Source organism: Gopherus flavomarginatus, chromosome 2 (genome assembly GCF_025201925.1).
Source record: "Gopherus flavomarginatus isolate rGopFla2 chromosome 2, rGopFla2.mat.asm, whole genome shotgun sequence".
In the NCBI taxonomy this organism is placed as follows: domain Eukaryota; kingdom Metazoa; phylum Chordata; order Testudines; family Testudinidae; genus Gopherus; species Gopherus flavomarginatus.
The window spans coordinates 280,600,206-280,625,335 of record NC_066618.1 but is presented as its reverse complement, the minus strand read 5'-3'; the positions used below and the strand labels follow the sequence as shown (position 1 = coordinate 280,625,335).

At 40.0% G+C, this 25,130-nt stretch overlaps 1 protein-coding gene across 2 annotated transcripts in view; it reads left to right on the top strand.

The window, feature by feature from the left end:
* Nucleotides 1-18,873, top strand: part of WASHC5 (WASH complex subunit 5) — a 36,444-nt gene extending 17,571 nt beyond the window's left edge. The window contains exons 11-29 of one of the 2 annotated variants that reach the window (XM_050940625.1): nucleotides 823-952; nucleotides 1,469-1,581; nucleotides 2,153-2,319; nucleotides 2,989-3,064; nucleotides 4,065-4,175; nucleotides 4,273-4,413; nucleotides 6,107-6,187; nucleotides 6,879-6,980; nucleotides 7,631-7,810; nucleotides 8,552-8,676; nucleotides 10,492-10,654; nucleotides 11,649-11,751; nucleotides 11,835-11,914; nucleotides 14,190-14,293; nucleotides 14,871-15,000; nucleotides 15,210-15,306; nucleotides 16,290-16,443; nucleotides 16,738-16,825; nucleotides 18,467-18,873. In XM_050940625.1, the coding sequence (XP_050796582.1) occupies nucleotides 823-952; nucleotides 1,469-1,581; nucleotides 2,153-2,319; nucleotides 2,989-3,064; nucleotides 4,065-4,175; nucleotides 4,273-4,413; nucleotides 6,107-6,187; nucleotides 6,879-6,980; nucleotides 7,631-7,810; nucleotides 8,552-8,676; nucleotides 10,492-10,654; nucleotides 11,649-11,751; nucleotides 11,835-11,914; nucleotides 14,190-14,293; nucleotides 14,871-15,000; nucleotides 15,210-15,306; nucleotides 16,290-16,443; nucleotides 16,738-16,825; nucleotides 18,467-18,523 (2,202 nt within the window). In that variant the 3' untranslated portion in view covers nucleotides 18,524-18,873. The remainder of the gene's footprint in view (nucleotides 1-822; nucleotides 953-1,468; nucleotides 1,582-2,152; nucleotides 2,320-2,988; nucleotides 3,065-4,064; nucleotides 4,176-4,272; nucleotides 4,414-6,106; nucleotides 6,188-6,878; nucleotides 6,981-7,630; nucleotides 7,811-8,551; nucleotides 8,677-10,491; nucleotides 10,655-11,648; nucleotides 11,752-11,834; nucleotides 11,915-14,189; nucleotides 14,294-14,870; nucleotides 15,001-15,209; nucleotides 15,307-16,289; nucleotides 16,444-16,737; nucleotides 16,826-18,466) is intronic. The other variant, XM_050940626.1, reaches the window with a different exon arrangement.
* The last annotated feature ends 6,257 nt before the right edge of the window (nucleotides 18,874-25,130 follow it).

Below are 25,130 nucleotides of genomic sequence, written 5' to 3'. Positions count from 1 at the left end.
AAAATCTGAAGTGCCTTCCAAAATCTGAGAGGGATGAGGTGTGGAGCATGCTTTCAGGAGTCTTAAAAGAGCAACACTCCTATGTGGAAACTACAGAACCCGAATCACCAAAAAAGAAAATCAACCTTCTGCTGGTGACATCTGACTCAGATAATGAAAATGAACTGCTTTGGATAGTTATAGAGCAGAACCCATCATCAGCATGGATGTGTGTTCCCTGGAGTGGTGGTTGAACCATGAAGGAAAATATGAGTCTTTAACACGTCTTGCACATAAACATTTTGCGCGCCAGCTACAACAGTGCCATTAGAACGCCTGTTCTCATTTTCAGATGACATTGTAAATAAGAAGTGGACAGCATTATCTCCTGCAAATATAAACAAACTTGTTTGTCGGAGCAATTGGCTGAACAAGAAGTAGGACTGAGTGGACTTGCAGGTTCTAAAATTTTACATTGTTTTATTTATGAATGCAGGTTTTTTTTATACATAATTCTACTGTAAAGTTCAACTTTCATGATAAAGAGATTGCACTATAGTACTTGTATTAGGTGAATTGAAAAATACTATTTATTTTGCTTTTTTTACAGTGCAAATACCTGTAATCAAAAATAAATATAAAGTGAGCACTGTAAACTTTGTAGTCCATGTTGTAATTGAAAACTATATATTTGAAAATGTAGGAAACACCCAAAAATATTTAAATAAATGGTATTCTATTTTTGTTTGTGTGTTAATCACTTGCCAGCCCTATTTAAAATTGAATGATATGGCAGTTTGCATTAGTGCCAAATTCATAAACTGAAGGTTTCATTTTCAATAGATGTTCAAGCAGATGCTGTCAGAAAAGCAGGCAAAATGGGAGAGCTATAAAAAGGAAGGGTCTGAAAGGATGACTGAACTTGCTGATGTCTTTTCAGGAGTTAAACCTCTTACAAGAGTGGAGAAAAATGGTAATTTAAATGAAACTAACAAATGGAATAAGCAAGTTTTGTTTTTTGGGGGTGAGGGGAGAGATAATGCTGAAAATAAAATGTTTATGGGATATTAATCGCAGGAAAAACTTTTCCCTTCTTTGTTGTGAACCCAGCACTACATAACCAGAAACTGAAACAGCCCTGGCTACTTTCACTGTAAAAATATAGCATAAAGCAAAACCAAAACAAACAGCATCACTGATGATAAATGTGTTTGGGGGGGTTTAATTTCAGGTTTTACAATCTACATTGGTAGTGGTGCTGCAGCTTAAAAATTATTTTAAAATATTGCGAGACTTTTAAAATCACATGTTGAGAGGTTGGGATTTTAAAAGCAAAATTTAGAATCTTTGTTTATTTACTTTATGTTTTAGGAAAGATTAATGTTTTTAGTATTAAAGGCAAGTCATGCATTTTATTAATCAGATCTTCAATTGTGTTTGTGGCGATTGAGTCACTAATTTAAAATTTTCCTTTTTCCTGGTTAAACAGAAAACCTGCAAGCTTGGTTCAGAGAGATCTCCAAGCAAATAATGTCTCTAAACTATGACGACTCCACTGCAGCAGGCAGAAAAACTGTACAGCTGATACAGGCATTGGAGGAGGTAAAGACAGGGGCTTGGGAGCCATATTGTGTAGCAACTTTGGAAAACACATTTGATAAGCTTGTGTTGGCCTATCAACAAGATGGATCACATGTTTTTCTAACTTAAACCCCTTATACAAATACAGACCCCAGTTCTGTAATCCACTCCATATTATCATAAGAGTTCACCTGTAATGATCTGATTGCAGGATAAGGGCTATAAAGGAATCAATTTTCCCCCCATTAAGTTCAGTAGCCTTTAAGACAAAATAAAACTAATGTTAAACAGCACTTGGTAAGTGCTATACATCAGTATAGGAAAGGATGTGAAAAGAAAACCCAAATTTGTTTGAAACTGCATGGGGAAATGTAGGAGGCAAAAGAGAAATATCCATATTAGAATTTGACCAGGACACAAGAGCAAACACCAAATTGCTTTCTTAGTAACATTCCAAAATAAGAGAGGGTTTTGATGACTGTTGTGTTTGTTTTAGCAGGAAAAATATTGTAAACTTATTGAATCTTTTTTATCAAATCATCTGAGGAAGAAAGAAAAAAAAAAGACAAATGGAGACTTTGTTTTAACACAGGTCCAAGAATTTCACCAGCTGGAATCTAATCTGCAAGTTTGTCAGTTTCTTGCCGATACCCGCAAGTTTCTCCATCAGATGATACGAACAATCAACATTAAGGAAGAGGTCTTGATCACCATGCAGATAGTTGGTGATCTTTCTTATGCTTGGCAGTTAATTGACAGGTGTGTTACCAGGGTTTGTTTGTTTTAATTCAATCTTGTGTTCCTTTTAATTTTCTCCCATTTATCATTGTTGAAGTACAACCTCTTCCATTCAGGAGAAAATGCATGCATGTCCATTCCTAACTTTGCACAAAACTTGCAAATGCTGTTAACTCTTGCAGCTTGTTCTAAGTAGCAATGCCTAGGGCCATATTGTGAAGTTCTGAGGAGTCAGCTCCCATTGCCTTGAATAGGAATTATGGACCCTTGTTGGGCTTGTTTCTAGGAGAGGGTTACATGATACTACAATTTTGCTATCTATTCTTAACCCAATTATAACACCCTTGAAGATTAAAATGGACCAAGGTTTAGCCTGTTAAGTGATTTCCAGGTAACAAGGATCCAGATTTTTTCCGGGTTTGTTTTGTTTTGACCAAAAACAAATGGGCAGACCATTGCCACAAGAATATAAATGGCATGTTGCTGCACTGGGTGTTACTGAGTGTCTGACACTTTCTTATCTTGTTCCACCACTTACCTTATATTAACTGAACTGTTGGCCAAGTTCATTTGTGGTGTAACTTCCACTGACTTCATGTGCAATTTCTACATCAGACTGTGGTACAAGAGAGAAATAGTTTGAGATGATGGACCTGATATTTTTACTTTTTTTTTTTTTTTTTTTTCCAGCTTCACATCTATCATGCAAGAAAGCATAAGAGCCAGCCCATCAATGGTAACTAAACTCAGAGCTACTTTCCTAAAGGTAAGCATGAATTAAATGAATGACTCCTACTTTCTTGTTGAAGGTATGCCAACAATATGATTCCATGTTTAACTCATCTATTAATTAGACCTTAGAATTTATCTGTATACATGACCACTTATACGTGATCATACGTGTTTAGATGTGTCTAGTTCTGATTACCATTACTTCTCATAGATTAATAAAATGACTTAAATATTTTTTTAAGTACAGGTTGCACATAATTTTATATACGGAACACACCTAGTCATATTAATAATTAATTATTCATATTAATAATACCCAGTACTCTCATCAGTAGATTTGAAAATGAGGTCAGTCTCATTATTCCCATTTTGCAAGTGGGGAAGCTGAGCCTCAGAGAAATGAAGTAACTTGCCCTAGAACACCCAACAGGCCAGTGACACAGCCAGGAACAGAACGCTGGTCTTCTGAGGTCAAGTCCAGCACTCTACCCTCTAAACCACACTGCTTCCCTAATAATTAGTCCGGTTATCTAGTAACATTAGCTGGAGACATTGGTGTTTTTATTGAACACAGATGTGGCTCTTTGTGCAGGAACTAGAGAAGGCTGAATGTATGATGGAAGCGATGTTGCTGATGCACTTAACGCACCTTGAGGCAGAACTGGCGTTGATTTAGAAGGATACGTTTTCACCGCAATATTAAGAATGGGAAATGTTTTTGATTGAGGGAAATGAGTACATGGGGCAGGAGGACGAGACCATAAGAAAATAAAATGCCTCCTTCTGCTGCCCGTGATCTGCAAACCACAAAACAAGAACAAAATGAATGTAGGGTCATCAGCTTCAGAAGTGTTTTTTCTTAAAAGATATTTTAGCAGGAGAGAATGACGGTGTATCATTGCTCTTTAGCAGGAGAATGACAGCTTGAATTCTGGGTTTTAGAGGATCATCAGGAATTAGAGATTTTTAAATTGTATATTTGGTAACAGAATCTCAAAATGAGGCAGTTAAAGTATTATAAATTTTATTCCTAGCTTGCATCTGCTCTTGACTTGCCACTGCTTCGTATTAATCAAGCAAACAGCCCTGACCTTCTCAGTGTATCGCAATATTACTCTGGCGAGTTGGTTTCCTATGTAAGAAAGGTAGGCATGTACCGAGATGTATTCGTTTCATTCCTGAATTGCTTTTGCTAACACTTAAGAATTATCCACTGAGTCTGTGTTGCTTTCTTCTGTGAAGGTTCTGCAGATCATTCCAGAAAGCATGTTTACCTCCCTTCTCAAAATTATAAAGCTTCAGACTCATGATATTATCGAAGTACCTACGCGTCTTGACAAAGACAAACTACGAGATTATGCTCAGCTGGGACCACGATATGAGGTGCAGTTGAACTTCAGAATATTGAAAAGTACAATTTATAGCTGCTAAACTTAGCCCAGTGTAAGTAGATGCAACTCTGTTGAAGTCACCTGTTCATACTAGAGCTGGACTTGTCCACTGAGTAAGAATTTAATTTGGCTAGTGTTGGAATGAGTGAATCCCAGATTTCTTGGCAACTAACTAGTCATTTTTATTCTACTGAAAACTCATAATAGAAAGGTTAAAAATATGGATCTCTGTAGACGAGGGGAATAAATTAAACTGTGGAGGTTTAAAACACCTCAGACACTCAAGTTAACTTTTCCAGATCCGAGGAAGAGCTCTGTGGAGCTCAAAAGCTTATCCCTTCCACAAACAGAAGTTGGTCCAGTAAAAGATATTACCTCACCCACTCAGTTTTCAGTTAATAGGAATCACCAGCATGAAAAACCCCATCACCACAGTGCCCTTATTCAAGGTCACAACAGAGAGGTTAAGGACTGAATGGGCCATTAAGACTAAGCTACCCTCTGGCCTCAGATCTGGAGTCAAGACTGAGGCATGTGGAGGATGTGACATAGAGAAACTATAGTGCTGTTTGGATTGAAGCTGTTCTGTGGATAGAGGACTTAATTCTCCACGGCTGACAGTCTGGCAATTTTCACAAACACTAAAATCACTTTCTTTAAAATATAACTATAGATAAGCACTGTAATATACACTGTGTCCTTCCTGCAGTTTTTACCAAAACTTCCACTGACCTCAGCAGGAGTTCCATATGCAACTTTGACAGCATGTGGCCTAAAGTATAAATATCTCACATAGTCATTGCATCTGATTGGTGCTCTCAGTCAGAATCTGCCCTTACATCTGAAATGTGCATTATTTTCATCTAACTTATACAAATGTCTGATGCATTCACATTAAACTGAAATTCAGATTGACATACTGGGTTTAGTCACCATCTTTAAACCTTAAGATAGAGGAGGTTTTGTTTTTTTGTTTTCAAGTAGTAATTCCTCTGCCTTCTCATCCCTCCTCAAAATGCTCTTCTTCACAAAGCCTTCAGTAATGACTTCTTCACAACCCTGTTTACTAGCTTCTAAGCTCTCTCAGGAAAATGTCTGTCTTACTTGATCATGCAGTGCTAAGTACATGCATACTCTCTCTGTGATTATTAATACTAGACAAGTGCACTAGAAATGTAAAAATTAGACAGTTGACCAAAATCACTAAATTCTATTAAGTCAAGAGAGGTGTTGTCTGAATAAGGACTGCTGAATTGGGCCTGTTGCTGGCAACCATCACTACTGTGAAATGACTTTTAAAAACAATTTATTTAAAGCAGTGCCACCATTTGACTCCAAAACAATTACTTCCATTTTACATAACGTTGAATTGTGTACCTAGACAGAGCAAGGCACCTACCTGTCAATTGTGCCTTTTGAAAATTTTCCTCATAGTTATTAAGCCTCTAAGAAACACCTTTGTTTCTTGTTTTGCTCTTAAAAGACCCACCTGAATTTACCTGGAAGGAAAAACTATTCCATTTTGATGTAAATCACATCTATTAAAAAGAGTGAAAATGACTTTGCTGTAAAATAGGAAGTTTGCACTTAACAAGAATTGGTTTGATTGATTATTTTATTTTGCAGTGATTGTACCTGAATTTTTGTTACATTTTAATGGGTAGTTTCCTTTCCTCTCCTTAAAGGTTGCCAAGCTAACCCATGCTATTTCAATTTTCACCGAAGGTATCCTAATGATGAAAACTACTTTGGTTGGTATCATCAAGGTAATGTCACTGTGGGCGTAACTCTTTGAAGGCAGTTAACACTTAACCATAACATTCTCAAAAATCAGTACTCAAACAAGCTTACAAGCAAAAACAAAGAGAAACAGGAAATAATTTGACAAAAGTTTTCAAACTTGATTGCCTAAAGTTGGACACCTAAATAAATGGCCTACTTTTTAGAGGTGCTGAATGCCCACAACTACAACTGAGCACAGACTTGCCAAGGGCTTTAGTATTTGGTGCATTTATTTTACATTTAATGTTACTTTAAAGCTTTTTTTTAAAGAGCAGTTTCTTCATCTGAATGGGATCCACTCTTCCTACATATAAAGAACATGTCTACTGCTAGCGGTGTCGAGACAATAAAAACTTCTTACGTGTGCTCTGCTCTGCTGCATGTATAACATCCCCTTCCCAAGGGTCATTAGAAATGTTTAAAGTTAGGATGTTGATCACATATCCCTTGACTTAAAGAAGTAACTCTATTAGCTGTATTAGAAGTTATTCTCTTGTGGACCAGCCACTAGAGGGGGCTCAAAATACACAGTTCACCACGGTTTGATGTTTGCTTGCTGCCGCCCTTCACACCATTGTTTAAAAGTAAGGTGTTCTTAGATTAAATACTTATATATATGTTTAGAAAATCCTTTTTTCTGACTTTCAGAGAAATCTTGTGTTTCTTTTTACCCAGGTGGATCCAAAGCAGTTGTTAGAGGATGGAATAAGGAAGGAGCTAGTCAAACGAGTAGCTCTGGCTCTTCACAGGGGACTCACCTTTAACCCTAGAGCCAAGGTGCTGTACAAGTAGAGTTGGTTTTGTTACTTTCTTTCCGTATGTGAACTTGACTGGAACTTGCTGTACTGGACCTTTTCAAGTAGCTTCTAGCATTTCATATGATCGTTAAGAAGTTTAATGTGAAATTGAAATATAGTTAGCTGAAATCACAAATCATGAAGGGAATCAGTACGAGTAGGTATAACTTTTGTAAGAAGTTTGTTTTAAATTCCTTTCTTCACTTACCTATCAATCCTGAGTTCTTTGTTTTCCCACAACAGTTGACAGTACTCCTCAGCCCACATAAAGGGTCTATCTAAGAAATACAGTTCCTTGCACCACTTCAGGCAGCAGTGAAGCACTCAGCTGTTCCTGGAAAGGGAGATTCAGTAATCTGGACATGACTCTTGGAAGTTGTGAACATTTCAGTTCATACTATGTTTGTGTTAATAAATTGAATTTTCAACTAATCTTTGATAAGTTTCTTAAAACAGTTCAATTCTGGTGCCCATATGCCCTTTAGATTGGCCCAGTATGAAAGCCTAAATAGACCACGTTTTGAACTTTTGTTAGGTTGTTTTCCACTGTAACACTTAAAAACAAGTCATTATCCATTCCTTTTGTATACTGCCTCTTCAGAGGGGGTTAATTAATCTCCTTTTCTACAGCCAAGTGAACTGATGCCAAAACTGAAAGACATGGCAGCTACCATGGATGGATTCCATCGATCTTTTGAGTACATCCAGGATTATGTCAACATTTATGGTTTAAAGATTTGGCAGGAAGAAGTGTCCCGCATTATCAACTATAACGTGGAACAGGAGTGCAATAACTTCCTAAGAACAAAGGTATAATGATGCTGGTTGACAAGATTGTCACAGTTCATTAATGTCTTTAAATTTGGACGTTCATGCCACATGAGTAAATGTGTAATGATTATGCATGCTCCATCCAGACAAAATTGAGATTGATTATCAACTTCATGTGCTGGACATGTAAAAGGAAAGAAATTGGTGCTTTTTTTGGCTTGTTCAGAGATCCAGACACTGCTGTGTTAAGCACTGTACACACGCGAAGCAAAATAATGGTCCCTTCCCCAAAGATCTTATAGTTTGAGACCTATTTTAAAATATAGTCATAAAACAATAAAATCAAGAATAACCCTTCCTCTCCTCCCTAAACCCTGCCCAAAAAAATGAGAAATACTAATTGAAACGTAACAGAAAATGAACCAAACGAGCCTAGCCCTTATTGAACCCCCATATCCTGGAAGAACAGATAGGCTGCACTGGATACGGCTGCTACCTGATCATCATGACAAAAGCTGGAGAGCTGCCCAGATCCGGACTTGTGAACACAGCTAGCAAAAGAGCAAATGCATACTCTGTATAAAAGCAGAAGATATAATCCTCTAGTGTTACTTGTCTTTATTTATGTTAGCCCCATTCTTCCTACCACTTCTCTTCAATCTCACTTGTACAGATTCCTGTTCACTGTGGTTTTTCAATAAAAGCAAAATAATTCTCTGAAGCCAAATTGAAAGGGACCAAAGACAGAGTTGAAAAATTATTCTAAAATGTGTTTTTCAGATTCAAGACTGGCAAAGTATATACCAGTCCAGTCATATTCCAATACCCAAATTCACACCTGTGGATGAATCTGTAACATTTATTGGAAGGCTTTGCAGAGAAATACTGAGGATTACAGACCCAAAGTAAGTACCATATGTCTCCAACATAGTGCATGAATTATAATGCAGTTTATTTGAATCCCCTTTTTGTAATGCTGACATATTTGCTCCCTTGTAACCAGTATAAATTTTCCTTGGTGGTGGTCTCTGCTGTTTTAAATATTCAGAACAAAGAACTTTCCCAAATCTATCCTGTACTTTTAAGATTAGTCCAGGAACAATGCTTTAAAGTGTTAACAAAAAAAAAAAAATCAGATGACATTGACCCAGGAAGGGTGGCAGGATTTGGCATTGGAGAGAGTGCCCAGAGATCATGCGGTACCTATGGCCAGTTCATGTCTAATGTCTGTCTAAGTAACTTAACTTGTTAGGACTGTGGCACTTCCTGGGGGTACCCAGCGTTGTGAGTCACCTCACTACCACCTGCTCTTAGCATGAGGAAGCCTTCTTTATGCCAGCTGTTGGTCAGTTCCCCAGCTCCATCAGCCTCTGGCAACACAAGCACTGCCTCCCATGCCTCCGCAGGCCCTGCTCTCTCTGTACAGGTTAACAGTAGGCACACTCCAACCGCTGAGTCCTCTGAGCATCTCCCTGGAGTGTCCAGCCCCTGTTCCACTGGACACTCACAGAATTACCAGATCCTGTTTCCAAAGGAACAACACAGCATAGTTTACCAGTTCCACTGTAGAACACAGCTCTGCTTGACACACAGCACTTAGATTTGTTTGAAGATAAAGTGTATGTTTGTTTAACCAAGAACAGAGATATTGGAAACAAAGGATTACATGTAAAATAAAATCATAACACGCATACTAGAGCCTAAACTTAAGTAACAAGGCACTGTCGTGTCATATAGAGCAAAAGCTCACCCTAAATCCTTCCAACATCCTTCGCTGTGCTCTTCCGTTCATGACACAAGCACTCCGTCCTCTTACCTCTTTAGTGGAAAGCTGCAGAGTTTATCTGTGTCTCTACAATCATAGTCCAAAAATCCAGTGTCGGCACTTGCAAACAGGATAACCCCTGCTTCTTCTGTTTTCCTCCTTAGGATCTCCCCTGGAAATTCTGCAATCATTTGCTTAGCATTTTGCTCAGACTGTAAATAGGAATTCATTGTAAAGTATATTATACTCAATTACATGTAGACAGACAATGGAGAAACATCATCTGCGTGAAAGAAACCTGTTTCTCACCTTCTGGTGACCAGCCCCAGGCCACAGACCTAAAGAACATAATTTTCTGTCTGTCTGTCTGTCCATCATATATATAAGCATGTCATGTAAGTCCTCTAGTGAAAGCCTGTGTCACACTGATCCTCCATCATTGTGAAAAGTATGTATGGATGATAGATAAGTGAAGGGTTCTCAAACTGGGAGTCGGGAAACCTCAGGGGGTCCTGAGGTTATTACATGGGGGGTCGTGAGCTGTCAACCTCCACCCCAAACCCTGCTTTGCTTCCTGCATTTATAATGGTGTTAAATATGTTTTAAAGTGTTTTTAATTTATAAGGAGGGGGTCGCACTCAGAGCCTTGCTATGTGAAAGGGTTCACCAGTACAAAAGTTTGAGAACCACTGCACTAACTCCTTATCTATCATCCATACATACATTTCACAATGATGGAGGATCAGTGTAACACAGGCTCTCACTAGAGACCTTATGTGACACGCTTTGGTGAACTAGTATATATAGATACCAGACCCAGGGGATCCATGTAACCCTTATGCACTTCTGTGCCTTCTGCTAGTTGGCACCAAGAGGTCCCGGGGTCCCACGGGCCTCTTAGAAACTCCACCTAGCACTTCTAAAAAAATTGTTTTGTTTCTGAATTTTCCTTTAGAGTCACCTGTTACATTGACCAAATGAACACATGGTATGATATGAAAAGTCATCAGGAAGTAACTAACAGTCACCTCTTCTCAGAGATCCAGGACACTTTAGGCACTTTCGGTCTGAATGGTCTAGACAGACTACTCTGTTTCATGATTGTGAAGGAGCTGCAGGTAACTTTCGAGCTTCCATTTTTAAGGAACATTCTATCTTACTAATCAGTAACTTGTTTCAGTGGCTATTTGCCACTTAAAAACAAATATTGTAATATTTGGTCACTCTTGCCAGCCTTTTATAAGAAGAGTTTTTGTGTCAAATACATTTAAATCCAAACAGGTATTCTTCACAAAGATAAAATCTTAGATATCAGATGGAGGAAATGTCAGAGCTGTTGCTCTGGTGTAAGTGCTGTTACAGTAGTTTACAGGTTAAATGGGTGATGTGTGGGGAGAAAGTACTAGAAAGGTATAGTTTTGGTGTCCTGGTATAATTTAATTTTGACCTTGCATCAACCGCACCCCCGCAAAAAAATTGAATTGTTTGTGCTTAGATGAATCCTTGGGAGCCAAAAAATCTTACCGCGTTATAGGTGAAACTGCGTTATATCGAACTTGCTTTGATCTGCTGGAGTGTGCAGCCTCGCGCCCCTCGGAGCACTGCTTTACCACGTTATATCTGAATTCGTGTTATATCAGATCGTGTTATATCTGGGTAGAGGTTATTGTTTTTACTGAAATAAATAAGGAGGTGTCAATTCTACATAATCTTTTTCTGGCCACATACATACTTGAAACCAAGTCAAGTTTTTTCCCCAAATAACTCCAAAGCAGCTTAAATTAATACTATGGTCTGGCAAAAAATGAATGAAACATTTTAATGTATAAGTGAAATGGGTACTTCCTTAAAAGTTAAGTAAAGTAAGCAGAAGGTTGGTTCTTCAAGTATTATTCACTAATGGGAGCAGCAGGTTTGTACTAATACCAGAGAAGTAGAAAGATTAACCATGGAATTCTTTAGCCTTGTGTCCGGGAGAATTTTCCTACCCTACTCTCCCTATAACAACACAATTGCTGTTAGAAAATGTTGATCTCATTTCTATAATGCCTATATTGTGCTACTAAGATAAAGCATATTTTGTGTGTGTAATGTCTGCTAATTTGTTTTTAGAATTTCCTCAGTATGTTTCAGAAAAATATACAAAAAGACAGAACTGTACAGGAAACATTAAAATCTCTTATGAATGTGGTGAGTCCTCTTAAAGGAATTGTAGGTAAGTGCCTCAAATGCAGGCTCCTGGAAAGCTAGTTATTATAGGATTTCTGAATGTACTTACTCATCATTTCTTTGTTGCAGCAAATTCTAGCAAAACTTATTCTGCAGCAGTTGCCAAAACTCAGAAGATCTGGGCTGCATATCTTGATGCCATAATGAAGGTACATTTTGTTTATAATTTTTTTTTACTGCTGAGCGCAGTGCATTTCAGGAACTATGGGATTTGTTACTGGAACATTACCCACGGTACAATCTGCACTGATGAACAGCTGTGTGCTTCAGTTCTCCAACCTGGGGTGCCTTTTACACTGCTTTGCTGTGAGAGCTACTACTCCTGGTCTTCTCTCACACACCCTCCAGTATGTAAGTTACTCCCAGTTATACTCTGAGTGCTATAACCAGCCACTCATGTATTACACTGCAGAGCGACACCAGCAGACTCCCAGTCCCAGACTTCCCCATAATTTTGTATTGTTCGGCTCTCTCCTTGTTACAATACAAGTTCATATAAAGCCCATCATTTTATTGATAGAAAATTATATGCACAAATCCTGTTATCCCAAATGGAGTTCCTCAAACACTTCAATCCCAAACACACTGGTTTAGATAAAACAATAAAACAAGTTTATTAATTACAAAAGAGAGATTTTTAAGTAATTATAAGTAATGAGGAATAAAAATCAGAACTGGTTACAAGAAAATAAAAGTAAAACACGGCTAATCCCTAACTTAACAAGATAAGTGAATTCAAAGCAAAGGAGTCTCTCACCATGTTTCAGTATTCTTACTGGCTGAATTCCTTTCATTCAGGATCCTTCTCCCAGTCCAGTGCTGCTTCCTTTGTTCTTCAAGTGTTGTCGATGCCATGAGTGGAGAGAAAGGGAAGAATCATTTGGGGCATTTGCTCCTCTTTCTTGTAGCTTTCTCTCTTCTTTGAGAATCATCTTCAGCTGAGGTTCAGGAGACATAAAGTCTGTGTGGACAGAAACCCTCAGCTGTCTTTTTTTCAAGATGTAGATTTTCATCCACATCCTCTTTCCTCCCAAAGAATGGCCATTTAACCAGGTGATGGTCCATTTGATTTTGTTGAAACCTGGCTGATGCGTTGGCTAACGTTTGGGGAACTGGTTTGTGGCTGCTCCCTCCAGACTTGGAACAAGTCTTGGTAATACCATACAAAGGAATCTTATAACTTTACATGCAGTGTTGCTGCACATATTTTACCAGGACAATAACGATCAGCAAATTATGAGTTTTCAAATGATAAAACATACTTGGTACAATATTTATCATAGTCTTGTAAAAATAGTGTATTACATGTTAAGCAGGACTGAGCCAAGTCAGTTATAGGATGGGAGTTCTCTAAGGAAAACCCAAGGTGCGGCCTAAAGTGATGCTGGTGAATCATTTCTTTGTTAGTATTTCCAAATCACGTAGCTGCATTGCTAGAGATGCTGTGTTTCTGAAAAGACAAAACCTATATCTTGGCTGCTTGTGGTCGTTATGATCCCATGGTATTTTCTGCAAGAGGAGGGGTACTCGTCCCTGGTGTCTGGGCCAAATACCAACTTGAGCAATAACGCTTTCTGGCATAAAATGACTTCTTCAGCTTCAGGCATAAAGCAGGATTTCTCAGAGCTGCTTTCATCACAGTGGTGAAGCATTTGACAGTATTCAAGCACTTATGCTTGCAGTCTGTTGTAGCTCTGTCCAGGGATCTCCTGAGGGCATCCAAAAGCTTTTATTTTTGACCTGCTAAACTCTAACAAATACCTCTCTTTTCCATGTCTTGCTGACTTATATGTCTGGTGGGTGTTTTGTTAGTGTACATTTTACTATAATCAATGACCCTATGACTCTATTATTAAACACACTTGAGACGCAAACTGCGAAATAACTTAGAGATCAGTGAAGGCTGCAGGCAACTAGAGGAGATTGTCTTTGGGAGAGGGAATAAACAGCACAGATACAAAATCAGATGACGTAAGCAACTAGTTGCATCCCACACATCACGGGTCTTTTCACCTTTTCCCGTTAATACTTTCTTTTGTCATATATCTAAGCAGTATACATGGCACAGGCTAAGGCGGGATCAGGGTGAAGAGCGCAGGAGGGGAGGAGATGTGCTTTGAAGCTCTTGCTATATTGAGAAATGGCCCACAGTATGAAAACACTTGAGAATCACTAGTTCAGATTTCTGTCTTAAACTACACTCTCATGCAGCTGCTCTGGCCTATAGAAAGGCTGCTACATTTCACCTAGATACAGGGTGCAACTTCATTGGTGAGCAGATGCTTGATATATAAAATAGTTTATCAGGATATAAGGCTTTCTATAAATGTAAGTTGTTACTGTTAAACATGTTTTCTCTCTGGTTTTTGAAAAATTAAACATTGTTTTCACTACTTTCTTATTCATTTTTTTTTTTCTTTACAGGTTGGTCAGATGCAGATTTTAAGACGGCAAATTACCAATGAATTGAATTACTCCTGCAGATTCGACTCCAAGCATTTGGCAGCTGCTTTGGAAAACCTCAATAAGTAAGAAGCAGAATGCTTTGATAGAATTATATGTGGTGGTGGTTGCTGTTGTGAATTGAGCCAAATTTAAAAAAAAAAAAAAGGGCAAAGTTTTGACAGTTTTGGATTCAGATAACCACTGACAAATTCAGAAACAATTTGACGCAACTAACTGTTGATTTAAATGCCAGTGAAAAGATACAATTTTTGAAAGTATTCAATATTTGGATATATCTGAAATGCAGGTCAAATTTAGATAAGAGATAAAAACAGTGACATAAAAATTTCACCATATTCTGTGCTTTTTCTCACTTCTACTAATTATGCAGATGCTGGCTGGTGCTAACACTGAAATACATGCCCTTAGTAAAAGGGGCATCTGAAAAACTGAGAGCAGTTTATTTTTCTTTGATTATTATTTGTAACAATTTCCAAAGATTCTATATCTGCAACTTTTTACTTTATGTTAATATGATCTATGTTTCTCAATTGCAGTATGACTTCAGGCTTGCCTGTTATTTATTATTATTTATAAATGGATAGTTCAGTTAAAATAATGAAAAATATAAAGTTGATCTCTATCTTTTTATCGTTGTAGAGCAATCTTGGCTGACATTGAAGCCCATTATCAGAATCCATCATTGCCGTATCCTAAAGAAGACAACACACTTTTGTATGAAATCACAGCCTATCTGGAAGCAGCTGGCATTCATAACCCATTGAATAAGGTCTGATACATGCTATTGTGTGATTTTAGCCAATACTTACATTGAGTTACAAGCAGACATTTTATTTTTGTCTAATTTTCTGTAAAGGTAGCTAGCAGTGTTCTTATGTTCTTAAGTTCTGATACAAATAAGATCTGTGTTGTTTTGGTTTCCTCATGTATAGCTTCTGTTGATAAGCGTGTAAACACTGTGTTCCTTTTTCTTCCCAGATATATATAACTACGAAACGACTTCCATATTTCCCCACAGTCAACTTCCTATTTCTGATTGCCCAGCTGCCAAAACTTCAGTACAACAAAAATCTAGGTATTATATGAATTGTTATTACATAAATACAGTTGGATTCTGGGTAAATGTAGATGTATTCAAGATATTCAGCTCTTGACTTAAAATGTATAGGCTAAGTTTTTTTGTTTATATAGCGCAAACTAAACCCTCTCTATGTACAACTCCATTTATAACTTACTGTTTACAATAACTGACATATTGCAGTCAATGTGACAGAGGACCTTTTTGTAAATACTTAACAATGATAATTGAATGTACAAGGCCAAACACAATATAGGTAATATGCACAACCAACTGCTTCACCTAACATGAGTAAAGTAATGCAGAAAATGTATTACTATCCATTAGCTGTGGGAGTCTGCTAATGTGGCAGAGAACTTATATACTAGAAGAACATCTTAACTAGATTGAGAGGTAAGTTCTGAGATTTCATCTTGACCTTTGTAACTCAGGAAAGCTTTGGAGCTGTAAGCCCGATCCAAACCCCATTTTAGTCAATGTAAAAACTTCAGTTGACTTAGTTGGGTTTTTGATTGGGCCCTACAGGATGGGGGGAAGAGTGCAAGAGAAAATAAGAACATGGCTCCTCATTCTTCAGATTTAGGGGGCCATAAGCCCTGTATCTCCCCTTCTCCCAACCCCATTTCTCTAAAAAGCCACACCCCAGTTAGAAACTTACCTCTTTCAGGCTCTTCCTATTGGTTAGTTTAAAACTACCTAACTTGGGATCTAGTTCCTTGGCGTTGTATGACTGTTAACTAGAGTGAAAAGCCATGTCACCAGCCCCGTATGAGTTACAAGGTGGAGAAGGCCCTTCAGGATTTGGAGTGTCTGGGGTTGGATTTGACAAGGTTGATCTGATGCCCCCAGCGAGGGGACCAACATATGAAAAGTAAAAACAGGAATAGCATGAAGCCTCCTGAGAATAACTCTTGTTTGGCTGTGATTATAAAGGATGTTTTTGTGAACATAGAGGGGAAAATGTGGTGTTTTCCTTTCAGGAATGGTGTGCAAAAAGCCAGCAGATCCGATTGACTGGCCCCCTTTAGTGCTTGGGCTCCTCACTCTGTTGAAACAGTTTCATTCACGATACACTGAACAATTTCTGGCTCTGATTGGTCAATTTATTCGCTCAACTATGGAGCAGTGCACAAGGTATCTCTTTTCACATTTATTTTAATGTCCCCTTTCATGTAGGACTTTTTATTTGAACATTCTTTTTTATTTATTTATTTATATTTAAGTCTGTAATCTGATTAGAATATGTTTAATCATATATTTAGGTGTCATGTGCAAGTATCTTTTTTTGTGGTGATATCCCACAGCACACTGATCTACAGGAATAAATATTACGTGGGAGGTTGGCATTTTCTAGCAAAACTTACCTTAACTAGTCAAAAAGACAATGTCCAGCTGCATGAGTTTCATTTGTGTGTGTGTATATTATAGCCAGAAGATACCAGAAATGCCTGCTGATGTAGTGGGTGCCCTTATGTTCCTGGAAGATTATGTTCGTTATACAAAGTTACCAAGAAGGGTAAGTAAGAAAGAAAACTTGGATTCAGCGCGGTGTTGGAAGAGCACTGAAATACATCATATCCTTAACTAGTGCAAACTGGCATCAAAACCGAAGGAAGTACATGGGTTTACACCAGCTCAGGATCTGGCCCATTATTTTCAAAGTATTCTACTGTAGTTAAAAGCCCTGGCTGTAGATCTTTACAGCTTACATTTTCCAATCTTTAGTCGTAATGGGAGCTTGGAATTGGGCGGTCAATACAATAGATGCTTTTCCTGTTATTGCGGACTAACCTTCATGTGCGTTTTCATCTGTCCTTTTTAAAGGTTTACTTAATCCTCAGAGCCCTTTATTAAAAGATAATTTTGGTTTATGCTGATGTTATGAATAGCGGGGGTCACGCGTAGCAGTTTCACCACATATTTTCATTCAGGACCAGGGCATCTCTGTCGAGACTGACCAGTTAGGCATGTCAGACAAGTGTAGCAAGTCCTCATCAGTGCTCAGCATAAGGAACCTGAAAGGACACATAAAAGTGAAAAAAATCTGTCTGCGAATAGATCACTGTGAAGCCTTGTCCATACAATCCACAAATGGCTTGGTTAGCAATTGTGTGTGTCAGTCTGATTGCTTTATACCATTGCTCCCATCTCTGTCACATCAGCCCCACCTTGAAGGATCATTTAGCTACTATTTCAAATTTCTGTGAAATTCGGGACAAGAATTCGCTTTCTGCTCATCCCATCTTCTAATGATTGCGTTTGCGAGGGATGTGTAACATTTTAAAAAAGAGACAGTGGTGGTCATGGATATTTTGCGCTCTGAAGTGAGGACCGATAAATTGGGTTCTAAATCGAGAGCCATGGATTTGGGTGGCTTCTAAATTTGGCAAAACAAATTCTGCAGTAACAAATTTTACCTAAGGCAATGAAGCCTCCTTCTCAGCCTCTTGATACCAATAAACTAAAATTTTACATGGAAGGCAGCCATGACAATTTGGGCTTATAAAGTTACCTTTGCAGTTTACTATGACTCCAATAGTTTATTCATCGCATGATGCACTTCTGCATCTGACTACAAGTTGAGTGTCTCATACCATTTGCTATAAACTGTAACACAAGTAACATGTTGAAAAGTGCAGGGAAGTTGCTGTTTCTGGGAAAGGACATTGCTAAGCAGTGCTCCTGAGTCAAAGATATAGAATATTTCGCTCGAGATTTTCTCTTATGGTTCCAGCCACTTTGCACCACCTGGCTGGCATAACCTATCCTAGATCTCTCTGATGTTGGGGCATGGGGTTGCAAGGCAGAGTGTGCCACTGCTCTGCCAATTCTCAACTAGTGTATATGTTCCATGGGGACATCAGATAGCTGGTGTAAGTTTGAGCATCCCAGGGGGTGTTCTAACTTAAGCTGGAGCTAAAACTTTACCCAAGCTCATGTGCCAAGCAGATGTCTGTGTAGGAAAGAATCTGCATCTCCATGTGCATGTGTATATAGTAGAAACCTAGCCAGTCCACATTGATAACATTGAGCATTTACTTAGTGGGGAAACACACACACCTACATGTAATATCCATGGACAGTGTTGTTTGCTGTGTTCATGGCTGAATGTTGCTATGGAATACTTTAACAGAGTGGCTGTTCTCTGTTTCTTTAGGTGGTTGAAGCGCATGTGCCTAATTTCATTTTTGACGAATTCAGAACAGTTCTGTAAATGCGGAAATAAGAATGAGCCTTCTTGCAATTACAAAACAAGTGAACTTGGGGAGAGCAGAGGAAGGAAAAAAACAGCACTTCAGAACTCTGTGTTTTCTGTGTCTTGGGGAATAACCACAAAGCTTTGAATAAAATGTAACAGTCAGCACTAGTCCATGTAACTAACCTTGTTTAAATCATGATATCATATACAATTTCTATCACATCCAAGCAGCATACATTTTGTACTGCACATTATAAATGCTGTATGTAATTGTTTATGTAAAAAATCATTTAGTTTTATGTTCTAAAGAAGTATTTGTGGAAGTTTGACTTTTGTGTATCACAAATAAAATAATATAGAAAGCAGTGGATTTGGATTACTTCACAGATGATGATTTCCCTACTCAATACCATCTAAAAGATGAACACATACTGGAAGAGGATTTAGGCCCTGATCTTGCACTGCTAAAGTTAGTGGTAGCTTTGTCCTTGACTTCAATGAGCAAAGGATCAGATCCTCAAAGAAATAAACAGTACATTAGTGAAGGTTACTATGATGAGTTGGCCCCATTGGGAAGCCACCTGATGTGCTGAGATACCACAGAGTCTACCTGTTGTGCCAGCATGGGTCCCCTTTAACCTGTCTTGCTGAGCCAAGCTCTTAAAACCTCCCCAACACACACACAGGCAGAGCCACACCCAGCTGCACATCAGCTCTGGGAAGACTCAGCTTAAGGGACTTGCTCCAGCACTCAGATGTCCACCTCCCTTGGAGTGCAGACACAAAGAGATATTATGAAATTTGCCCTCTTCCTCAATGTGGAGAGAGATGTGCACGCTTCTTTCCCCCCCAGTTAGAAATTACAGAAACTGGGTTCAATATAAACTAAACAAATTTTATTAACTATAAAAGGCAGATTTTAAGTCATAAGAGGAGTAACAAACAGAACAAAGCAGATTATTAAGCAAATGAAATCAAACATGCACCTAAGCTAGTTTCATTAGAGAAATTGGTTACAAAATAGTATTTCTCACCCTAAATATTGTTACAGGCAATTTGCAAAGTTTCTGTGGGTTAGAGTTCCAGTTATATTCCTTTTCAGACTGGATCCCTGTCTCAGTCTGGACTCCCCACTTTGCCTTCCCTTTTGCAGTTTCTCTTCTTGGGCAGACAGACCAGGGAGAGTAGGAGTCTGTTTCCTTTCCTCCCTCCCTTAAATAGGATCTACATAAGGTGTGAATCCTTTCTTTATCAAACTTGACTCCCATCCCCTTTCAGTGGAAAGCTACAAGAAGTCCTAGGTAATGTTTTAGTGTCAGGTGACAAGACAAGACTCTGTAGGATCACAGCATCCATGAGTCAGTGGCAGTATGGAGCATCCACAGGAAGGCCAAGCTTTTCACAATTCATTGTCCTCACTGATGCACCATCCGCCCTCGCTAGCTTTTCCATAGTTGTACCTGAACAGTTGGCAGTGGGTGTCTCCCAAAGTAGCATAGTTGAAATACAGATACGTAGTCAATATGCCTAACTCCAGATACGTAAATGATACAGGCATACAAATTTGATCACATTCTGTAAATCATAATTTTCCAGTGATATACTTTATGCAAGATGGCTCGTGAGATCTCAGCTATGTCATATTCATATCATAAGCATATTTTCATAAAAGAATATGGAATGATACTACACTTCCCCACCAGATATTTTAACTCTGATAGTTGTTTTGTTGTAATGATGACCTCTTCTTGTTTTAATTGATAATACAGTAAAAGCTTTTTCAACTGATATGTTGAGGAAATGAGGGGTGCCAGTAAATTAAAAATGCCGGTTAACTGAGAGGGAGGGGTTTGGAGTGTGGGACAGGGGTGTGGGAGGGGCTGCCAGGCATGGACTCTGGCAAGGGAGTTTGAGTCCAGGAGGGAGCTCACTTCTGGCAGCTCCCCATCTGCTGCTCTTGGCGGAGGCATGACCAGGCAACTCTGCAAGCAGGCATGCTGCCTCCATCTGCAGGCACTGCCCCTGCAGTTCCCATTGGCTGCGGCTCCTAGCCAATGGGCTGGGAGCCATGGAGTCAGCACTTGGGGAGGTAGCATGCCTGCAGAGCCTCCTGGCTGCACCTCTGCCAGCAACAGCAGAGACAGGGAACTGCTTGCGGGAAGCCACCAGAGGTGAGTGCCCAAGCCCCTCCTGCATCTCAACCCGCTGCCCCAAACTGCCTCCCAGAGCACACCCCACAGCCCCTCCCACACCCTCAGCTCCCTGCTGACCCTGCATCAACTGCACTATAAACTGGACTTTCAGTGCAGATCAGAAACAGCATTTTATAGAGCTTGCCAGTTGGTGAAGTGCCAGATAAAAGAGCTTTTACTGTAGCTATTAAGTAATAAAAGACCCCAGTTGGTGATAATGTAGGAAATAATTTTAACAAAAAACATAAGACTTCAAAAACACCATATGGTGTGAAAATATGTTTATAAAATTTGCATTGTTTCTAGGTGACCTCATTCGACTTTCATTTATTCCTGGTTTATGCTAATACAATACGATTGAAATCAGTGCAGTTAAACTGGTGCAAAACTGCTAAAGTGAGATCAGAATCAGTCCCAAGATATTTAAAATACTTGCCACTTTGAACAATTATTTTTAAATGTGTAAAGAATCAGTTGCAGTTATAGAAACACATCAGGGCGCGTATAGACAGCTTCTTGGGAACAAGTGTCAGTTCCGTGAAAAGGTTTTTTTGTTCTTGTTGCAGTAAACTTGAGGAATTGGGTTTATATTATATTGGTGTAACAAAATACTATTTTAAATGCCATGTTAGAAGCTGAGAAATGTTCTTAGTTTATAGTCTGCATATACTTCCTCAATAAAATTGTTCATAAAAAGAAAGTCAATAGTTCTCACTCAGGGCTACATCAGCTACTGCAATATTGTCATGTTCCAGAATTAAACTACCAATTCCATAAAAAGAGTGTTGTAGCTGGTATTTGTGATATTTCTTAAATGTTGTGTACATTAATTAATAGGGGCAGGATAGGCCTAGTGTGTAGGAGCAAAGCACTTTCCAGTCATTAGTACTCAAGCTCTGGTGTAGCTGAGACTAATGCCCTCCTCACAATAATATCCAGCTGCTAGAGGCCAAGCTTCTTGTGATGTGTAAGTGCAGTACCTGCCAGAGGTTTGTGGCTTGATAGCATTGCAGTGTGAGAGGGATACCCCAAGTTGGTGGGATAGAGGGCTTAGTGGGCCCACAGTACAGGTTGCACCCCAGAAACCTCATCATACCCATCCAAACAGGGGCACCGGAACAGGGGGGCCAAGGGGCCATAGCCCATCCACTTTTTACCAGAGGATCAGCCCGCCTGCCCCTCCTCTTCCCCACAAGGCCCTGCCCCTCAGCCAGGCCGGAAGCAGAGCCTGGCCTGGGGAGCTTGAGTATCTGTGGGGAGTTGTGAATCCTACACCTGCCCAGGGGAAGTGGGGGCCTGAGCACAGCCCTGTTAGGTGCCTAAATGCCACAATACCCCCCCCTCCGCCACAGAATTCACAATCCTCCACTCAGTTACTGCCAAACACTGTAGGTGCCTAAGTGCCAAGCGAGTTTAAATTGTTACAGTCAAAGTTCCCAAGGCATCAATGTTCTGCCTCTGGGCATGCACACTGCAGCCCCTTGCCAGGCATCCAGCTGTCTAAGCTCTAGAATGATGCACAATCTGGGGGGGGCGGGGTAAATATTCCTTTGCCTGTGGGGCCCAATCCAGGAAGCATAACTAAGTTACATGAATGATCCCTCAGCCATTCATGACCCGTCAACAGGGAAGCTCTAGCCAATTCCCCACAGCTTCCCAGCTTTGCACCCCAGAACTGTCCCATCCAACACTGGTTAGAAGCCAGACCAGTGTACATTCATTATGCAGTCCACCCCTCTCTCAATGCGGAGAGAGCACACGGTAGCCTTTGTAAACTGAGCTGAGATTTTTTCCCGAGCACTTCAACCAAAACACACTGTTTTAGGTAAGCTATAAAACAGATTTATTAACTACAGAAAGACAGATGTTAAGTGATTATAAGTAGCAGGCCTAGAAGTCAGAGTTGATTGAGATAGGTAGATTGATGAAATGGGCTGGGATGGATTTCCAATTGAAAGATTATTCGTCACTCAGATTACATTGCTAGGAAGAATTTCTTAATATTTAACCTATGATATCTTTTTTGTTCAGGTTCTTCCCATTATTCCTACTTAAATGCCCTATCAAATTTCTTTCCCTTTTTGGTGTTTGCACCTTTCATAAATTAGTGCACGGTTACCATATGCCCCATCAGTTTTTGGGTTGTTTACACTCACTGAATACTGAACCAGCTTTGTGATATAATATATATCATAGTTAACTCATGAAAATTCTCATTTCCTGCCCAGTGTGGCATAAACACTTCCTATTGCAAGAGAGCAAGCCCATGACAGAATTTCTGTTCAGGTGAGATCTATATTCTTTCATACTCTGAATTCTCCTATTTATAGTCATAGTATCAAGTCTAGGTTTGTGCCTAATTTCAAGCCCCCGCACCCCACCCCAAAAAAACCATGAGAAATTCAAAAGTTCAACTGACTCAAAATTTGTATTTCTTTTCTCATATTCCATATTCCTTGAAAGAGCATTTAATCATCGTCCCTGATCTCAACTCTGACCCTTTCCATGTTATTATTGTTATGGTTGGGTTTGAGACCCTGATTGGTCTTCGCCACTCTGACAGCCATAGCCTTTTCTATGCGATGGGAGAAACTCCTCCTGGTGAGCTTGGACATTTTAATTGGCAGAGGCTGTTTGTCCCAAGTCTGAGACTGATCCACTCACTGCTCAGTGAAGTCAATAGATGACTTTTCACTGATCTCACTGGGCAATCATAGAACTGGAAGAGACCATGAGAGGTCATCTAGTCTAGTCCCCTGCACTCAAGTCAGGACTAAGTATTATCTAGGACATCCCTGACAGGGATTTGTCCTCTGGATCTAGCTGATTGTTTAAATACGCTTCCTAGCCTCTACACACACCTAGCTGCCCCAGACTGGCCTCGCTCATTAGGCCTACAAACTCCTAAGGGTGAAGACAATATAACAGAGATGCATGAAAATGCACTCCAGTGTTAAGCAAAGGTTTATTTTTAAGACATCGCAAGAAGCTTGGCCTATAGCAGCTTGCAAACTGGATATTATTGCAAGGAGACGATTAGTATCAGCTAAAACAGCAGATGAGACTTTTCTATCCGAGTCTCTCACTCAGGAATGGATGATTGGGGAGGAGGTCTCCTCAAGTATCCTTAAACGCAGGGCCGGCTCCAAGTATTCTGTCGCCCAAAGAAAAAAGCTTTTTCTGCCTCCGCTCCTCCTCGCCACAACTCAGCCCCTTATCTGCCCCATTCCAAACCCTTTCCCAAATCCCCGGCCCGCCCTCCTCCCCCGGGGTGGCTGCGTATCCCCTCCTACTCTTCCCTCCCACCCTGGCATCTTTGGGCGAGACGGGGGAGAAACAGAGAGGTGATGTGCTCAGGGGAGGAGGCGGAGGTGAGCTAAGAGGGAGGAAGAGATTCCTCTACACCTCCCAGGGTTGATTGCGGCGGCTCTCTTCGCGAACTCCACTGCCAGTGTTCACCTCTCCTACGCCTGCTCCCCTGAACCTGCTCACGCTGCTCTGCTTCCTCTCCTCTCCCTTCCAGGCTTGCCGCAAAACGGCTGCTACAGGGCCATTTCCAAGAAGGAAAAAAATTTGAAGGCCTTGTTTTACACAGAGCCAGACCAGTGCAGAGGCCCCCCTTTTGTGCCACGTGGGAAGAGGAGCTGGTATTTTCCTGCCCGTCATGTAAATAACGCGTCGACTGTGCTAATGCGTCTCCTAGATCATCCTGAGTTTGTTGGTTCTCAAGCAGAAACTCTGAAGAGACTGGCGACTAAGCAGAATGACAGCCAGATTCTGTGCACCAAGGTGATGTTCACTGTTGGAAGCTTGGAATCGCTGCGTGACACACAGAAAACACTGGCGTTTTCTCTGCCTACTGCCAAGACGTTTGCCAACACAGATCTTTAATGGATCCTGACAACCAAAATCTCAGCTGAATTGAGCACAAAAGCTGAAGGAGAAGCAGACAGCGAGAAAACCCAGCTGTTTCTGGAAATCCTTCTGACCCTGGAACACAAGAAAACCAAAAAAGCATTCAAAACCTTCCATACAATGCTCAGCGAGAAATGGGAGACGACCGTGACCCGTAATCTGAACCCCAAAGTGCGGGGGGGACGAAGATTCTTTTTGGAATGTCCTCTTCCAGGTGTTTCACCCCCTTCTTCAAGGTGAATTTTGCAGCAGACTGCGGCCGTTATGCCAGAGTGGTGCAACTATTTGCCACTAAAGATGAACTTTCAAATCGGAAAGGAGAATTTACTACTTACATAAACTTGCCTACCCCTGACAATGCAAAACTGGATGTGCTGGCTTTTTGGAACAGTCATCAAGACACACTTCCCAACTGCAGCAAAGAGGCACGGTGAGCTTTGAGTGTACCCCCTTATCTATTGAGGCAGAGTGCATAGTTTCAAAGATGGACTACCTCCAAGCCAGCATGAGGCTCA